At 37.7% G+C, this 20,231-nt stretch overlaps 1 protein-coding gene across 2 annotated transcripts in view; it reads right to left on the reverse strand.

The window, feature by feature from the left end:
- Positions 1-20,231, reverse strand: part of Nop56 (Nop56 ribonucleoprotein) — a 247,786-nt gene that overhangs the window by 114,427 nt on the left and 113,128 nt on the right. For both annotated transcript variants that reach the window (XM_067150776.2, XM_067150774.2), the window contains exon 6: positions 13,657-13,909. In XM_067150776.2, coding sequence (XP_067006877.2) covers positions 13,657-13,909 — 253 coding nt within the window. The remainder of the gene's footprint in view (positions 1-13,656; positions 13,910-20,231) is intronic.

Here is a 20,231-nt window from a genome sequence, read left to right on the forward strand (position 1 = left end):
GTCAGGGGTTTTTAATTGTAAATGATTAATATCCCTGGCTGGGGGACTGGATGTTTGTGTCGTCCTTAACATTCCTTTCATCACATTCAACACTTTACACTTCCGGGATTTACAAAAATACACCCACGTTCCTCACATATGGTGCAAGTAGGGGCAAAAGATCTTCCTAGGTCAACGCCCCAAACAAATAGCACTTTTTATAAAATAAAATTAAAAAGTTAAGAAAAAAGTGAGGGACAGCTCCTGTCTTTAAGCTCCACCTTATTCTCGGAATTTCAACTTCCCCCCCCCCCCCATTAATAATAAACGAGTCTACCTTTATAATAAGATCTTCTGAAAAATGACACTCACAAATCCTAGACTTACGCGTAAGCTGCATGTCTTTTCTTGGGATCGCTCTAGCCCACTGAGAGAAATGCTCCCCATTTTCAGGTGCAGAGAAGAAATGTTTACCTTCACCTGACCTGTAAGCAGATAGACATCCCAGTACAAAGCACAGTGGCATTTTCACACTCACTATATTCCAAAATATAGTTATTACACTAAAAAAAAATCACTCCCGCTACAAGTAAAAACGTGCGCACCCAGTATAAACAATGCCACCTGTTCACCCAAAGTGATCGTTGCACTGCAGTGGCAAAAATCCGCACTGTAGCCACTAGTTTCTCCATTGCTGTAAAGGGAAGCGAGTCGAAGTGCTCTCACTTCCTCAAACTCACTACGATTGCATTCATCAACATATTTATCTAATTTATAACAAATATCCTCTTCACTCAAGAGGTTATGTGCAGCCATATTGCTGCAATGCATTTACAATCAGCCAGCTGCCTGTGCTATCTAAGAAAATGAATAAAAACACTTTAATTTAGCATTCCGTGCATTAACGCAACCACAATGACGCACACAAAATTCTGTCAACTTGTGTACACAGATTTATTTACAATTATTTACAAATTAAATGCACATAACCTAAATCATTGCCGTCATAACAGAACACTTCACTCCGCAAACATCAACAAGCCACCATTTCTAACAACTGCCTATCACAAAGTATCTTACATGGACAATGCAACCACTGCATGTCAACTACCAACTTTACTAAACCAATTCACATACTTCAAACACTCGTTAGCACTACGCATGTTTGATCAGAACAACTTCTGTTAAACCATGACTCTTCCTAAACAATAACTTGTTTCTACCATCAAGACCACCTCTTTATATATGTGCCTGGCCAGGCTTCTAGAAATATACTACTTTTATCCCTCTCCATAAGCAAGTTTCTGATCCATATGACAAAATTGGCACAAATAAGTCTTTTAGAAAATTCCTTTACATCTCTGTGGTACATCCCTGTTCCATACCAATCCTCCCACACTCTTAAAGAATCCATTTGCACACCTTCCTCTTTCATTGATTTCCATCCTGTTTCCTCCATTTCTTCAATTACACTTCCCAGGAATTTAATGCTTTCAGCTCTTTTCAGCTGCTCCTCTCCTAATGTCATGCCGTTATATGCTCGGTTCTTGTTTTGTGACATTACCAGCACTTCACTCTTTTGTGCTGAGAGCTTCATTCCATAAGATGACACACTTCCTCCCATACATACCTGTTCCAGCACTTCACTCTCACTGTTTCTTCATATTAGTAAATCATCTGCAAAAAACACTGCTTTCATTCTCCTCTCCTCAATGGTCTGTGCTACCTTCTGAATTATATCATCCATCACCACTATAAATAGTAGAGGTACCATAGGGAGTAAAAGTATTGCATAATATTTTGGGTAACCACCTAATTGGCCCAAAATTCTCTGAGGGCCATCTGACAGAAGCCCACAACCTCCATTTTCTCCGCCATGAATAACCACTGCTATTAGAGGATGTGCCTCTAAGGACAGGATATCACATGTAGTTTCAGCATGACAGAGTTCCACTGCACAATCCAACAGTCATTTGCAACCACCTGAATGGTACACACCCTGGTCAAAGTACAGGAAGGTGAGGACCTGTCCCCTGGCCTACTAGATCGCCAGATTTAACACCATTGGACTTCTTTCTGCGGAGCCACTTTAAACAAGTAGTCTATGCACAATATCCAGAAGGTACTGAGAGCCTTCAAAATCTAATTAAGGAGGTATGCAGATCTGTTACAACATGTTCCAGCAAGACAGTGTCTCAGTTCAACAGCATGCCCAAATGTGCATTAACCCCTTAAGCGAAGAGCTCGGTACACACCGGCTCACTCCCAGGTGGGGAGAGATTTCCCTGACTGAAGAAAATATTTAATTACTTGATTGAAAACAATCATAGACTAAAATGAACTATTGAAGGGCCCTAAGAGAAATATTTACTTGAATATAAAGTATTTAATTGCTGAAAAATCCTATTATTTTGATTTTTCAATACTTTGTGCAAGAACGTCATAAGTGCTTTCATACTGCGATATCGAGGTTGCTTCTTCCTAACAGCAAAGCTCTGTTTTCCGTTTATACAGTAACTTTTACCTGAATATTTTAGACAGTTTACAAACAATCTCTGCCTGGAAATAAATGTTTCTGTATATGTAAATTGTAGATTTACAAAGTTTACATGTACTTAAACGATTCACATTGGAATACATTATAATACGCATGAAATTTTCTGTTATGTTGTTTAGTGCTTTTGAGGGATCAAGTTTATATAGCCTACCAATTCATAACTGACACACACACGGACTATATTACACTACAATTCGGGTAATATTTATAGTATTTACAGTCTTCACAGTGTTATGTCCCTTACAGCTGTTCATTATAACCTGTCTCGGCTTCGCATAATTTATATGATTCCATTCTGAAATGCGATCGTTTTCTTGGTATGCAAACTTTCCACCATAGCCACCCTTTCCATACCAAGAGGTTTTCAACAATTGGCACTTTGCCATCAGGTTTATAAGCTTCCAAAAATTTTGCCAACAGATTTAAATGATGTTATAATAGAAGTGGAAAACAGGAAGCTGTGGAAATACGTAGCAATCCTAACAATTTCAACAGGGACACCAGCTACCAATTAAGTAATACCTGGTTGCCAGCCATTAAGAATTTACGTAGGTATTTCCCTTCCCTGTCCTTTCACTATTGTTATTTCGTCTCTGTTTTTTCCAAATTCGTACGTTCCTCGGCGCCAAATGTCTCATTCCAGGCTTGTGTCTATATCATACACCTGTCAAGTTCATATGTTATGTACACACGTTATGTGAACTGCTTAGCCTGATGGTTCGGTCTTCAGCTTGGAACGCTAGCGTTCTTGCCACGTCCTGGGAGCCATCTGGAGGCGACTGAATGTACAATTTTCCACTTCTATTATAACGTCTAAATTTTAAAGAGTCACTGTTTAGGAAGCCTTTCTCGTGGGCAGTCGAGATTTCTTCTGAGGATGCAGGGCACAGTTCCCTGCGAAACGTGAAGAATTTCACCTTATTTTCTTGACACGGCATAAGCCCAAAAGCCTATACACCATCAGGTCAATAATAATAATGTTATTGGCTTTGCGTCCCACTAACTACTTTTACGGTTTTCGGAGACGCTGAGGTGCCGGAATTTAGTCCCGAAGGAGTTCTTTTGCATGCCAGTAAATTTACTGACAAGAAGCTGACGTATTTGAGCACCTTCAAATACCACTGGTCTGAGCCAGAATCGAACCTACCAAGTTGGGGTCAGAAGGCCGGCCAGCGTCTCAACCGTCTGGGTCACTCAGCCCGGCGAGAAAAAAATCTCTTCTGTGTCATTAGCTCATAGAAAATAGGTGTAGTGTACAAGCGATTGCGAGAAATATAGTGTCCTAATTTAGGTTTCTGGACAATCCCCTGCGGCAACAGCATGGCCATAAGAAGCTTTATTTCGTCCTTATTTGTTCGGACCCGGTCTTGATCTCTACTCTTTCCTTTCATATCACTAAGCTGGGTTTTATGTGCAATTTTCTGCTGGGCATCTTTTGTCTGTTCAGCTATGTTCTGGCATATCTCGTCATAAAAAGTTATTGAAATATTTCGCTCAGTTTTGTTTTCTTATACTCTCTCCCTTTATATCACGATGGAATTTTGGATCAAAGCGAATTTTGTTTGTCCATTTTCAGCATAAGTTGACGCAGAACTTGCACTGGTTGGATTGTAATCAGCATTATTGTTATCACCTTCACTGTCATAATTGATACTTGAACTGGAATCGAACACGTGTTGTCTCTTTTGCGACTGATGGGCCCAAACCCTGTACATTTGAGCCTGAAGTACTTATTCCAGGTAAGCTCCTGTCACTTGCGAATTCCCCCTCGGCAGAACTTACTTTACTAAGATCACTATTCTCCCCACTAAATTCCAACATTTCGTGTACCATGACCCGTAAATCAACTTCCTCTAACGGTGGTGCCGGCAAAATTCATTCTAGACATTTTAGCGAGAAAAATGTAAGAAAAAGGATTGAATAGAATCCGGGTCTCTGCAGTTTGGATGGAAATCATGAAATGTGCCTGTATTATGGATGCGTACGATAATTAATGTTGTGTAACAGGTGGTAAACACACACTCCAGTCGTGAAGGAAGAACACAAGACTGGGGATAATAAATCAGGTCACGGTTTTCAAATGTCATCAGAGAGGTCTGTTCAGTATCATAATCTCCAGAAATCCCTTCTACAGCAATATTATTACATCCAAGGGACGATAAGGCGATGAGCTAAAGCTTCAGCGCAAAGCTATTAGGCCTTGGGTAGTTCTTGCCGGACGTAAGCTGCGTTCTTTATGATGCAACTCGTGAATGACACATTGGTACTGGGAGAACATATTTGATAAAATTAACATCAGAGGGCAGACTCATCCAGAATACGCTTCTGAAAAAGAAATCAACTTCCGCAGGCAGACAACTGAGAAAAAAAAAATTGAATCGGCGGATATATCCACGCTCCCCACCGAGCAAACGACATGTGGCCACGGATCTCGCTGCATCGCCCACCGAACAGGTTAACAAAGGTCACCAAAAAGAGCACATACTGCATTCGCGAACTTGTGTTTGCATACCTTAAGTCCCTTCTACCGGCCATATTGTTCCCATCCAGACCTGACCCTGAATTCACTGCCAGTTCCAACTGAGCTAACCAGGGACCCAAGTGGTCACCAGAAGTTGACCCTTTATGCAGTATGTTTGGTGTAGACCTAATGCACTCTTCCATATGTATAAAGGTTTCATTTGCTGTTGCAAATAGATAATTAGTTCATTCAGGAGCATTACTACTACCAAATCCATGGCACAAGGCTGTTAGAGCTCTGTGGAGTGTACTCAATAACATCTGTAGTACGTGCACACCAGCATGACTCTCCCTTTACATCACATGTGTGCAAAGTATGGCATTCAAAGAGGCAGAAAACTCACACTATATACCCAACAGCATTTAACTGTGTACTGAAGACATGGTACTTCTTCATATAATATTCAACCACATTGTTTTCTTCTTGCTGTATGATTACCAACGTACTCTGAATCTTTTCTAATAGAGTTTTTCTTTAGGCATGAATAATGCTATTTGTTTTATGACGCACTGCCACAGGTCTTATGGCGACGATGGGAGAGGAAAGGCCTGGGAATGGGAAGGAAGCGGCCGTGGCCTTAATTAAGGTACAGCCCCAGCATTTGCCTGGTGTGAAAATGGGAACCATGGAAAACCATCTTCAGGGCTGCCGACATGGGGTTCAAACCCACTATCTCCTGAATACTGGATACTGGCCGCACTTAAGCGACTGCAGCTATCGAGCTCGGTCATAAATAATGAGTAGTCTACATTTTCTAGTGCGCATCGTGACGATCAATTTGTTTTAACTAATAACGTATTGCATCACTATCACCTGTGGTGGAAGAATACCAATAATACGATGTATATATGTTAGAAGCAAAGCACCAAACTTGATGCATGTAATCCTGCTCCACAAATGCCAGGAAGTTATATATATATTTTTTTTGTGTGTGTGTGAGTGTGTAGAACATATTTGTATGTAGAATTAAAAAATGTAATCCACTTATTTCTATAACATATTTTCCAATGATTTCAAATATTTGAAATTTTTTCAGGAATATCACAGAAACTGGACGTTAAAAGAACAGTTATAGAAGAAAAGACCAAGGCATGGAATACTGAATATTCACTCAGAAACTGGAGGAAGATAGCAGATGCAATAAGAAACTACTGTATAGTGTTATCAGAGGTAAAAGAAAACCAACGAATACCATACATTTTGCAAGTTGCTTTTACGTTGCACCGACACAGATAGGTCTTATGGCGACGATGGGATAGGAAAGGGCTAGGAATGGGAAGAAAGCGACCGTGGCCTTAATTAAGGTACAGCCCCAGCATTTGCCTGGTGTGAAAATGGGGAAACCACGGAAAACCATTTTCAGGACTGCTGACGGTGGGGTTCGAACCTACTATCTCCTGAATACTGGATACTGGCAGCACTTAAGCAACTGCAGCTATCGAGCTCGGTGTGAATACCATAAAGGCACTTGAAGATGAACATGGAAATCTAGTTAGGACAGAAAGTGACATGAGAGAAGTCCTGAAGAACCATTTAAACCACCTACTGAATAGACCAGTTCAAGAACAAAACACAGAACAGGAAATCCAAGCCTATAATGAGGAATCTTCCAACACCTGGACAGAAACTGAGACAGCCTTAAAATCTATGCCTAAAGGAAAATCTTCAGGTGCAGATGAAGTGAATGTAGATATGATAAAGGCAGCAGGCATCCAGGGTATACAATGGCTGCACAGAGTACTAAATGCTGTATAGACAGACAAAATACCTGCAGATTGGAGCAAGGGCATTATAATTCCCCTGTTTAAGAAAGGCAGCAAGATGGAAACCCACCAACTATAGAGGAATAACACGGTTGTCTTTTGGGCTAAAAATTCTAGAGACGATCATAGAAAGGAGATTGAGAACCATAACTGAACCACAGTTAGAAGATGAACGAGATGGATTCAGAAGCAACAGATAAAAATGGATCTAATTTTTAGCACCTGCATGCTGATAGAAAAGGATTGGGAGAAAGGCAAGAACCTGGTCATTGTATTCCTGGATATAGAAAAGGCCTATGATACAGTTATAGAGATAAGATCTGGGAGTGCCTGAGGAAAAGAAATGTGCCTGAAGAACTGGTAAGGAAAATTCAGATGTACAAAGGCTGTACTAGCTGTGTACAAATTGTGGAAGGTCGATCATCATGGTTTGAGACCAAGAGTGGAGTTCAGCAAGGAAGTGGACTGTCCCCACTACTGGTCATCACTGTTATGGACAATATAATGAAGAACGTCAAGGGAAAATTAGGTGAACTGAATGCAGCGGCCTTTGCTGATTATATCATGATTTGGGGTGAAACAGAAGAGAAAGTACACACCAGACTCAACGTATGGAAATCCCAGTTCCAGGAATATAACCTCAACATCAGCGAGACCAAGACAATGGTGATGGCAGTCAACAGAGAAGGGCGTCCAGCGAGTGTAAAACTAGAAGACCGCCAGCTAGAGTGTGTGGATATTTTTCCTTACCTTGGAAGTGTAATCTCCAGTGATAATTTGGTCAGAAAGGAAATTACAAGCAGAGTGCAAAAGGGATCAGAATTCTACCAACAAGTAAGAACACTTTTATGGGATGACATGATTCCAAAACCAGCCAAACTGATGTTGTTTAACAGCTATTTCATAAAAATATTGAAGCGTGCACCGTCACAAAATGAGATCCATCAAGACTGCAAGCATCAGAGATGAAATTTCTTAGATCCACCATCCAGAAGACCAAGATGGAAGAAATGAGGAGGTGAGGAAAGAAGCCGGAATAAAGACATATCTATTAGACCGAATTGGCACATCCAGACTACGGTGGTATGGGCATGTGATGAGGATGGAGACTACAAGAATAGCCAGAATAAATTTGGATAGACAGGTGGAGGGGAAAAGACCTGCAGGACGACCTGATACAGTTATAAGAGATAAGATCTGGGAGCGCCTGAGGAAAAGAAATGTGCCTGAAGGACTGGTAAGGAAAATTCAGATGTTGTACAAAGACTGTACTAGCTGTGTACAAATTGGGGAAGGTCGATCAATATGGAATATGGATGAAGATGATCAAGGTTGATCTAGTTACCAGAGGATAGACAGTGGATGATGTTCACCATGACAAGTTGTATACGGATAGGAAGAAGTGCAAGAGGCTCATTAACAGTACCCGCGAACTGGAACTGTACAATGATGATGATGATGATGATCACAGTAAGACTGTATTTGTATGGAATTCTCTAACAATGAATAAAGGTTCCTAAACAAACAAACAAAAATTCTATATAATTCTATCAATAAATGTTAAAATACTATTTCCCACTCCCAGGAATTTGCAGAAAGACAGTGTTTTTTCCTGCACACAGAATAAGTGAAGTTCAACAGTGACTTTGTCACCTGTGTAAGGACAGCAGAATTTCATTTTTGTCTCAAGAAAGGACAGCAGAATTTAATTTTGGTCTGTAATATGTTAGTATTGTGGAAAATGAAGAAATATGGACTCTGGACTCTGCAGGAATTATTTTTATGTAACTAGAAGAAAATATTAATTTGAATATGTTTGTAACATTTCTTTTATGCAATTTAGGAAAACCTCAAGAAGATGAACTTTTAAATATTTTTAACATTGCAAGAGCGATTAAGTGACCTTTGTATTTATATTTCATTCAGTTGTGTGTATCAGTTAAATTAATTTCAAGAAGCGTGAAGAAAATAACTTTCAGGACTGAAGGAAGAAATTTGTTTTAATGTAACTTGAAGAATTTATTGAAAATTATTTTTTAAAATTATTGTGTCAAGAAGAACTGTATGGTATTATTATTTTATATTCTGTGCTTCCAGAATTGTAATTTTGTAATGTGAATGAAAAATTTAAAAGAGCTTTATTTTTGAGGCATCCTATACTTGTGTCGCAATAGAAATGTTTGAGAACTTGTGAAATTGCTAACTATCTTAAACTGACCATATATGGTCATGTAATTGGATTTGTCAGAATAACAAACTTTCCAATTGACAAAAAATGGGAATCTAGAGGAATTCGGTGTCCTATTGGTTGTTTGTGATCGGTCCATTTCCGGCCTTCTGCCGGTTTCGCGTGTGTGATGGGATTCGTCTGCGTCTTTCCATCTGACCATCCTCGGGAACAGTCGCGCTCGAGTGTTCCCCATGGGGAATTCCTCTCCTTCTTAGTAAGTGCTATTTCTAGTTTTTCTATCATGTTGATTTTATCTAATTCCTTCTAGTGTTTCGGTATTTTCTCGTTTAATGTAATTTTCAATGTTTTAAATTCAACATGCCTGAGTTTGCCCTAGATTCCCGTTGTCACTAATTTCATGGACTCTGCTTCATGGCTTGTCAAATATCTTCCTCCTTGTTGCTATCACTCCGCCTTCCACCTGTGTGAGGCAACTGCAATCCATTTTCCAAAAACATGTTGTACCATTTGACAATGTCCCGATGTGATGGGACATGCCTAACGTTGTACTGACGTCTGAAAGCTCGCTGGGTCTCCACTACACTCGAAAATTTGGCATACCATACGGCACACTGAGCGCGTTGTTGTGGTGTAACGACCATCTTTACTCAACTCTGTATCAACACTGAGCACTGAGCGTGCGCGCTAACTTGTACCGCCTCTGTACCCGACATCTGGTGATTGCACTATGAACTACACTGCTGCGTTGTCTCACAGAAGTCATTGTTGTAAAGAGAGTCATTGTTAACTCCCATCATTGTCACATACGTTACAGAAAATTGCATAGATATATATGCATTAACATACTAGCTATAACGTTACACTTTTCTGACATCTCGAATGGATGACCCTGTATATTCATATGACTCTGACTGAGCCACCATCAAGTAGCACCACCTACACACTATGGTTTCTTTTTCCATTCTGACACGTCACGATTGTAATCTCCATGTCCATTGTTTTCACTGTATCCACATGTGATTTACGTATGTAATAAACAGTGTCATTCTAATATAAACTGTGTTGACCCTATTTTTTCCAAAACATCGTGCCTTTTCAACAAACTACCACATCCGAATTTGCCCGTAATAACGGATGAATAAGTAAAATGGTTCTCACTGTAACCGAAGGGAAGGACATTGAACACATTAATATCAGAATTTTCGAAGGTTATAATAGCACTGTTATTAAAACGAGGGTTCTCTTCTGCTGCAGCGGTCAGATGTGTATTCAAGTCCAACATCTCACTTTAGCCCTAAGTGCCCGCGCTCTAAATTCATCTTCTGTCTTAAATCATCCTTAGCAAGCTTATGACATCTTTTTCATATGTTCTTAATGTCACATAAGCAAAATGAATAGAAATAAATACTTGAGAATTTTAACATCTTAGTGCTAAATGTGGATTTTGCCCTACTGTGAATTACGTTAAATCGGATATAAAATTGCATTGCTCTTATGGAATAAATTTCGGGACTGTAAATTTCTTCTGTTAAATGCGGGTTTACGTAAATCGAGGTCACGCAAAATTAGGGTTATACTGTATTATTATTGTGTTAAATTAAGTAACTACGAGGGGTCGATCAAATATAAACAGGATTTTGTTCCTGAACATCAACAGTTCGTAGGACTGGCCCCGCGCTTCTGCTATGCTTAGGCGGGACCGTCAGGAGTGGGGAGAGCGAGCTGTTAGATATTTTCCGCTGTTTCGTCAGTAATGCTCATGATGTTGGAGCAACAGGTGCACCCCTCCACTGCACAACGCATAATTATAACATTTCTTGCTCATGAAGGAGTTACAGCAGCGGAAATTTGCCAGAGATTGACTGCACATTTTGGGGATCAAACGTTGTCAAGGATGTGTGTGTTTGCCTGGCATAAAAAGTTCAAGGAAGGACAAAAACATATGGAAAATCAGCAACATGATTTCCGTCCTTGGACCAGCATTACAGACAAAAACATTTGTCCGGTAAAAAGACATTTTTGACGACAATCGAAGGGTAAGAGTATTAGAAACTGTAAAACAGGTAGGAATCAGTTATGGGATCTGTCGAGCAATCATCACAAATGACCTACAGTTCTGTAAAGTGTGTTCCAAATGGGTACCTCACCTTTTGACCGAAAATCTGAAGTTGAGACATTTGGAGGTCTGTCAGAGGGTTATAGCAAGGTTTGTGGAAGAAGGTAATGCATTTTTGAGTCAGATCGTCACCTACGACGAAACATGGGTCCACCACTACACTCCCAAATTCAAACAAGCCAGTAAGGAGTGGCGGAGGAAAGAGAAGGCAGCACCAGTGAAAGCCAAGACTCGACTGTCAGCTGGCAAGATTCTTGCAACCGTTTTTTTAAAGTATAGATAAGAAATGTGTTTTTCCACCATTCAATACAAAATTTATTTTAATAGATTAAGCTAGTACCGGTTTCGGCTCTTTAACGGCCATCATCAGCTAGTACATGTTTTGTTTTAGCCATTAGACTATACACAAGGTGTTATTGTATTAGGCATCCGGATGTCTAATGGGGGATGGAATAATAGCATATAATTAAAATGTCAGTGGTCAGGTTAAAAAGTTATAAATAGAGCATGAGTATGTAAAACACATTAAAAACACACAGGTCACAATATATAACATTTAAAAAGTTTCAACACATTAAAATTGTACGTATAGGTAGACACTTGTTAAAATTTTCAATTTATGTTATATGGATTCCATTCTTCTGTCTTCTGTGCAGATCCTTCTAAGTAATGTTGATTTTAGTTGCGTAGGGTAATCTTCGAGGACATTTTGAAACTAGTGTACGTCTTATTGATGTGGGCCTTTGTCATGATGAAATTTCGTTATGTTATATATCCCAACTTGTGATATACTATGGCAAGTTTCAATACAGTAAACAGCAGGTCTCGAGCATGTATTTAGAAGTAGTCGGTGGTAACACTTCTCTCGTCTATGTTTGTTCTTGTAGTCTGTAAAGATAAAGTGATATAAGTATGCCGGTAGTGTGTGCATGAAGGAATGCCTAGTGTGTGTATGGAAAGAGTACTTACTATAGTTGTTGTGGAAGTCTTGTGCTGATGTGTTTGAAGGCTTGTTGTGTTCTACTGCGAGTGAGTCTGGGGCTCATATTAGCTGTGGAGGGGAATGTAGGTGGAGGGGAAGAAGGAGTGGCCGTTGGAGAAGTAGGGGCGGGGTCAGGCTTGTGATTCGTTGGTTTGTTAGAGCATGTGTTTACTATTTTGAGATGGCTTTGTCAAAAATAATGCTGGTTTTTTCATTAATATTATGATATTAATGAAAAAACCAGCATTATTTTTGACAAAGCCATTCCGATATTAAAGAATGATTATCTCAAAATAGTCCTGCAATTTCCATTTGTTGAGACCGCTTAAAAAGCTCTAGGAGTGCAACGATTTGAAGATGACGAAAGTGTGGGCATCAAAGAGCTGCCCATACGCTGGGACAAATGCATTTCCAAAGCAGGAAACTATGTGGAAAAGTAAATTGTAATAGTCTTGTGTTTTTCAATAAATGAATTTAAATAAAAAAATAAAATCCTGTTTATATTTTATCCCCCTCCTACTTGCAAACAGAACTAAGATGAGGTTATTACATGCTGATGTTCTAATCTTTATTAAATTATCAAATCTAGAAGCTTGCAATAAGACCAGCAAATTGATCCCAGGTTGTTTAAAGTCTACTCTACTCATCTCATTGGAACGGCAACACCTTATCTTCAAAGATAAGTGGCTGTTAAGGATAAGACTAATGTCAAACCTGAAATACATCTATGGAACTAAGAGTCCCAACTGAAAAGGATGGGTTCCAGTTGTGGAAGACACAGATTCCAACTTCTATGGATGGAAGATAGAAACTGAAAACTTACTGCGAGATCATGATGAGAACTGGATAGTTTGGAAATCTCTAAAAAGGCTGAGAATTTTCTAATTTCTAAAGTTAAAATTTTGTAGGAAACCTGGTATCAACAACATTTCTAGCCAATTCTGAGGCAAAACTGGATAATTCCCATACATTTGTATTAACTGTGGCAAACTAGTACGAAGACAATGACAAAAAGAAAGTGTTCAGTTATGATTTGAGTAATTGTTAATGGAAGAAAGTTGTTCCTGCACAAGATCCTTAAGTGGAAGCTTATTCCAAAAGTTGCTATAAGTTTCGGACACAGTTTGATTAATACCAATTATAAATGGTCCTTTATTAGACATTATAAATTTTCCAGCTCATTCGGGACAAATATTTCCAGTCCCTATGGGAATCAACATCTATATCGTAGTTTGATTATTCGCACTGCTCTTATCACAAAATACACCCTATTTCTCTTACCATTTAATTTTCATATGGTATCTGCATTTTTAAAATAATCTGTAATACAAATCAAACACAAAAAGGAACTTTCTTTTTATTAGCAAATACTTCCTCTCCTTCAATAAATTGTTTACCGTATAGTTAAAATGTGGTTTAAAGGATGAATTAATTCATTATGAAAAGGTATCAAAAAGGGTGATGGAAAATATATTAAACTGATATTAAAGATATATATGCAGTTTATAGCCAGAAACATTTTGATGCAATTTGAATGTACTTCCTACCTGAAGAGAGCTTTCTCTGCCCCTAGAATCTGCACAGTTGATGCTGGGTATTTAGCCAGGTTTGTGAGTGATCCAGCATGTGCAATGAGCCTTGCACCAACCTGGTCACCAATTAGCCTTGCTAAGTTGGGAGCAACACCTTCCATTTTGGCTCTTAAATATTCTGATAACTGCTTACGATAGTCTGCCAATGCTATAACTCTGCTTGCAAAGCTCTCAATATTCATGAGATCAACAGGTGAGATATCCATTCCTAAAGAAAAAAAGCGAAATAAGAACTAATTAAATAATGACAATACAAATAGACAGACTACTTCATTAGGCAACATTTCCTCTTTAAACAACTAACCAAAATTGTTCATAATAACAACTGAAATTAATCACAGGGTAGTATCATTCTACGGAGGCATGAAGAAAACTTGCTCCAGTTACATAGAACAGCATTTTGGTAGTCTCCGCCACAATTCAGTGGAATCTCCTTATAATGATAAATCCATCTACAACAATCAAATATTCTGGTTCTGTCATATACAGTAGGCCTAGTAGTAATTTATTTTTGTTTATTTACTTATTTATTCATTCAATCAATCTTTCATATCAGGAAACTACTAACACAATCAATATAAATATGTAAAAATCTAAATGTAGATTCATACACACAGAAGATAAAGAAATCCAACGATTTGACCCAATTCATAAATTAAATAGCTTTTGTCCAGAAGCGTGCCACACCTAGGGCAATATCAGTGGCATGCATTGTCCTGCTCAGAACAGGACGACAGAAATGAAGGACAATGACTCGTGTTTCAATGTCTGTTCTCCAATACAGATGTACCTGGTGTCTTCTGCCATAACATCCTACTGTGTAAGAGCAGATCTAGATCTGCCAACATCAGTTCTTAAACTATTATATCACGTCCATATAACCCAGTCAAAAGAAGTTTATGCGGTTCCATCCAGCCTGGATAGCTTGATTTCTACAGGAGAAGTCTTACTTTACCTGGAGGTCCTTCCAAAGGCTTTGCAATATAAAGGAGAATTTTTCCAGATTTTGACAGAGTGAAGTGGTTGATAATCTACTGCTGCTATCTACAGTGAAACTCGGTTAAGAAGTTCCCGCATAAGAAGATTTTCCGCTTTAGAACTGTGATATTCTTGGTCCCTTGATCCGTTGCATTAAGATATATGTATTTTTTCCTGTTTAAAGTGTTCTAAGGTAAATATATTTCCCTGTTAAACAGTTCAGATTTTAGAGTCCCTTGAGATATAAAACATCCACTCAATGCCGCTCATGATTAGAACCCTCCAGTCTCCGTGCAAGTTGCACCCTGTAATAGACCGTTTGTGCGCTTCAGGTGGATCTCTGGTGTCATGGAGCCTTTCCGGGCTCGCGAAGGCCAAACAACATCACGCTATGACAACATGAACACCCAGATGCTCACTCTCACCATGTGGAATCGAATCAAATCCATCAGTCGAAATTTCCACTCCACTGTTCACATCTAGCGGAATAGAATCGAACAGCATTTTACACGGGAAACATAAAGGAAGCAATGGACGGTTTGATAGAACTTGAATGCAGTAAGTTGCATGCCGCGACAGGGTGGCCTAATAACTAATCTACCACGAAATTGAATATTCTAACCTGTTTGATTTTTCTTTCCCTTGCTTATTTCCTTCCAGGCATTGTCTCTTACATTGCTTTTGCAATAATACTAATGGGTCTTGTAGAGGAAAATACGTTTTTGAAGTAGACTGATTAGATTTTCCATGTACATTATTAGTGAGGTGGGAAATTATGTTTTTGAAGTAAACTGATAAGATTTTCCATGCCCATTATTAGTGAGGTGAATAAACTATTACGAAATAAAAACCTCTCGACTCTATGCAGAAAACAGCCTACTTGCCAGCTGATACTCATTATGCCGACAAATAGCCGACCGAAAGATCCCGATCATCTACGAAGTTGAATGAATGAATGTTGATCACCAACTGGATGTTGGCAGGAGAGGGCCTGACACACACACAGAGGCGTTACTATACCACGCGTTGGCATAAAATTGATAATTATTTTTATTTTTACATTTATACAAGCTAAACGTATTCTCGTGTCACTCGTAATTATTATATCGCATTATTAGAACGTTAATGGTTATGAATTTCATGTTTTTGGTCCGTATTGAACTGAGAATAATATATAAGTAATAATAATAACAACGTAAACGTTTCCACCTTTTCAATACTAAAATATATTCACAAAATTATAAATTACACGGTACTAGTTTCGACCCATCTAGGGGTCATCATCAGCCGTATTGGAGCAAAGATCACTTTTGGCGAAATCCTAAGAAAATGTTATTTTAAAGAATAACAAGTGAAATGAGATGTTATTATGGTAATAGTTAATAATACAAGGAATATACATACTAAGAGGTTGCACCATCCTGAGGGGTGGTTTTATCCTTGCACCATATTGGGCGACCGTTTTTAATATGTGTGTCTCATTGGATGACCTAACAATTGCTCCGGCTATTTTCCCCTCAATCATCCATCACTCTTATAGATCATTAAATGGATGAATGCATAATAAATTTGATGCTAAGTGTCGTTGGCTAAGTTCGCTTTAAATATTCATCGTATAAACAGTTATCGCTTCATAGAATTTTAGCGATGTCGTAACCTTCAATTCTCCTATCAGAATATTTGATATGGTAATCCTTACATTGCCTCGCGACACCTCTCAGGGATAACTAAACTGCTTCTACGAACCATACTATTTTAACGTGAGGTCAACTGAGGCACCACATTTCCACTTCAACAAATTATTATCGATACCATTCATCATCCTGAATCAATATTAGGTTTTTCAAGTTCAATCATCCGAATATAAGTGAAGAAAAATAAATAAAATATTTTTTTATGGATTATTTCAAAATTACTTAAATCCTAATAATATTAGCCTATCTCCTAAAATAATAACCTCTAAATTAGAAAATCTATATTTTATTTCTTGATTCCGGAATCACAAAAGAAAATCTACTATTAATTATCATCATCAATTATCTTCGTCTTCTCTAATCGAGAAAAATTTTTAGGTTGAAAATAAATCTAATTCCCTAATCCTAATTAAACTTCATAAAAGAATTATATTGTTTAAGTCCGTCAGTTCTTGTTTCTTTTATAAAAAAATAAAAAAATGCTTATTTTCATCATTATCACTTCAACATTCTGTCACAATTCACTTAATTCGATGCTATAACGTTAACAATCACAAGTAAGTTCCAAATATTTCGGCCCAAAAATGGCTATTTCAAATATATATTGTTCTTAAAATGAAAAATATTGGTCTCCTCGACCATATCATTTGATTAAAGTATTCAAATAACACCTTAAATAAATGTAGGTATCGTTCAAAGTCTAATTATAATCGTAGTTCATATAGAAATTGTACCAAACATGTTTTATGGTTTAGCAATAATTAATCAGGTATCACTAATTCCGTAGGAATGCATTTGGTGACCTATTTTATTTAATTGCGGTAGAGATTTTAAATTATGGGATTGTTCTATGAATTAAATTCATTCTTGACAACAAACTTCCAATAATATTCAGTACAACGTTGATATATACTATCTATGAAGACAACAAGTTTCCCTTCATTTATTTCCTACTTGGATATTTCTTTCGAAGACAGTGTATGGTAACCCAAATATACGAAATATGCGAATGTATTTATTTGTACGCATGTACCATTAACCCAATATATACCTCTCATTACCATTTTATTATTTTGCCGCAAATGGTAATCATCACCATCGGCCCATAATACGTCGTATTTACTGCCAAAACTATCCCTAAATACATCTATCTTTCCATCTATCAATATTAATTACCATAATGTATCATAGTTCAATCTCATAAACATATCACGACGAATAATTATTCACAATTCCACATTAATATGCTACTCAAATCATAAATTCTCTATGTAAACATTTATCATCACCAACATGACGGCAAATCATTTCAACATCACATTACTTTACTACAATGGTACTCTTTTGGGTTAGAATTCATATATTATACGCGTAAACACGCTAGCCTAAAAATGAAATGCATATATAAATCAAATAAGTTAATATGTACTCACATTTCATTGCGTCGTATCAGGAATCACATATAGGTTATTCGTAAATCAACTATCTTCTTCAAGAATATAAAATTAGGGTTACGTCACTTTAAATACGATGTTTTTGTCCCATAATGGTTAGAAATTACATTCGAAATCTCTCCTTGCTTAACTTTAAGCATTCCTATATTATGGCTTAGATTGTAAAATCTGGAAGAAGTACCTATTCCTCTATTAATAATAATAATTCGACATGGACAATCTCATTGCGAAGATGGTAAGCATACAAGTATCAAAATTAATTCCGATAATTATAAACAACTTAAACAAAAACAGTCACTTAAGCAAACTAGAGATACAAGACTTTATCACAATATTAAAACTTATCATCGACAATAACTTCTTCACTTTTGACAATGTCATATATCAACAAAATGGTTTGGCAATGGGGTCACCGGCCTCAGGTATCTTAGCAGAAATATACCTGGACTTCCTCGAATACACCAAAATTGACAACGAATTCGAAAACATTCTCTTTTGGGCCAGATATGTCGATGATGTCTTTGTAATCATGAATGAGAAATCAATTAACGCACCCACCACCCTCTTAAGACTCAACAATATTGATCCTCATATCAAATTCACACTAGAATCCGAATCAAATCAAAAAATCAACTTTCTAGATTTAACCATCACTAGAAACTCAGATTCTTTCAGTTATAAAATTTTCAGAAAACCCACTCAAACAGCCTCCACCATTCGCCAAGATTCAGTGCACCCCCAGTCCCACAAACGAGCCACATACAACAGCCTAGTTCACCGAGCCTTCAGCATACCTATGTCCAATAAAGATCTAAAAAAGGAACTCAACACAATCCGCGGAATCGCAAAATTCAACGGCTTCAGCAATCATTTTATAGAAAGGATAATCAATAAACACAAACATCGCCCAAAAACTACCCTCAAAAAAGAAATAACCAAACCTCTAACATATTCCACCTTCACGTTGAACAATGATATCTACAAGTTAACCAACATCTTTAAGAAACAAGGCGTTAAAATAGCCTTCAAAACCAACAATAAGAACATGAACGTTTTATACAATACTTCACACATCAACAAGACCAGCAGTTTTTTAAAATCAGGAGTTTATAGGATCAAATGTACCACCTGTAAAAAAACCTACATCGGGCAAACCGGGAGAAACTTCATTATCAGATACCACGAGCACACTAACGCAATAAAATACAACAGGTTTTCAGCCATCGGCCAACACATGCAAGATTATAACCATAATTTCACCAATATTGAACAAGACATGGACATCCTCGTATTAGCAAACAAGGGCCCTTTACTCAACATAATGGAAAATTACTACATACACCTAGACCAATACTTTAATGTCAGTCACAATCTCAATGAAATCTCAGAGAAACCCAACATACTCTTCGATCTATTTATCACTTTCCTCAGAAACAATAATGCAGCCAACCTAAACTCAATCCTAAATTTAATCAAAGGTACTTTTCCAAGACAATTACACTTTCTCCCGCACCCTTCAGCCCCACCTTAAGCCCTCTTCCTAAGCCATATATAATTTTATATGTCATTTCAATACAAGAACTTACTGATTTCCATGATTATAATTTTTACAACACCCCATTTATACTTTATTCTTTGTTAAAAACCTCTTAGTATGTATATTCCTTGTATTATTAACTATTACCATAATAACATCTCATTTCACTTGTTATTCTTTAAATAACATTTTCTTAGGATTTCGCCAAAAGTGATCTTTGCTCCAATACGGCTGATGATGACCCCTAGCTGGGTCGAAACTAGTACCGTGTAATTTATAATTTTGTGAATATATTTTAGTATTGAAAAGGTGGAAACGTTTACGTTGTTATTATTATTACTTATATATTATTAGAACGTAGCACAAGGATGAAGAAACACGCTTTTCTTCATTACCTATAGCATGAAGAGGATTAAACTGCGAAAATAAACTCAACACTGGCTTGTTCATGCGGTACTTGTGAAACAGCCAGACACTACGCCCGTTGCCGTGACAACCAGTAGAAATGTAGGGGTGATAAAGGCCTAGGTTCTAAGAATCGCTAAGAACAAGTTGCCGGATTTCTCTTTTGTGCCGTTAACCTTGAAGCAGGTGTTGGAGGTGTGAGAAAGATAGAAAGCACATGCTAACGAATTGTAGTACACGTCTTGTCTTTGTGTCTTGTAAGCCTAAGTTATGGATTGCCAAGCGTAGTGTAGAGTCGTAATTAGTGTGAATAGGAGTCAGTGAAGTTAGTTGTACTTGTAAAATCAACATACAAACGTTTTAAGTGAAAATGAGCAGAACGCAGAGGAAAGAGATCAAGCGAAAGGCACTAACAATTAAAGACAAAATGGAGATTATAAGGAAAGAGGAGTCATCCATACT

The sequence above is a fragment of the Anabrus simplex genome, chromosome 7 (genome assembly GCF_040414725.1).
Source record: "Anabrus simplex isolate iqAnaSimp1 chromosome 7, ASM4041472v1, whole genome shotgun sequence".
Taxonomy (NCBI): Eukaryota; Metazoa; Arthropoda; class Insecta; order Orthoptera; family Tettigoniidae; genus Anabrus; species Anabrus simplex.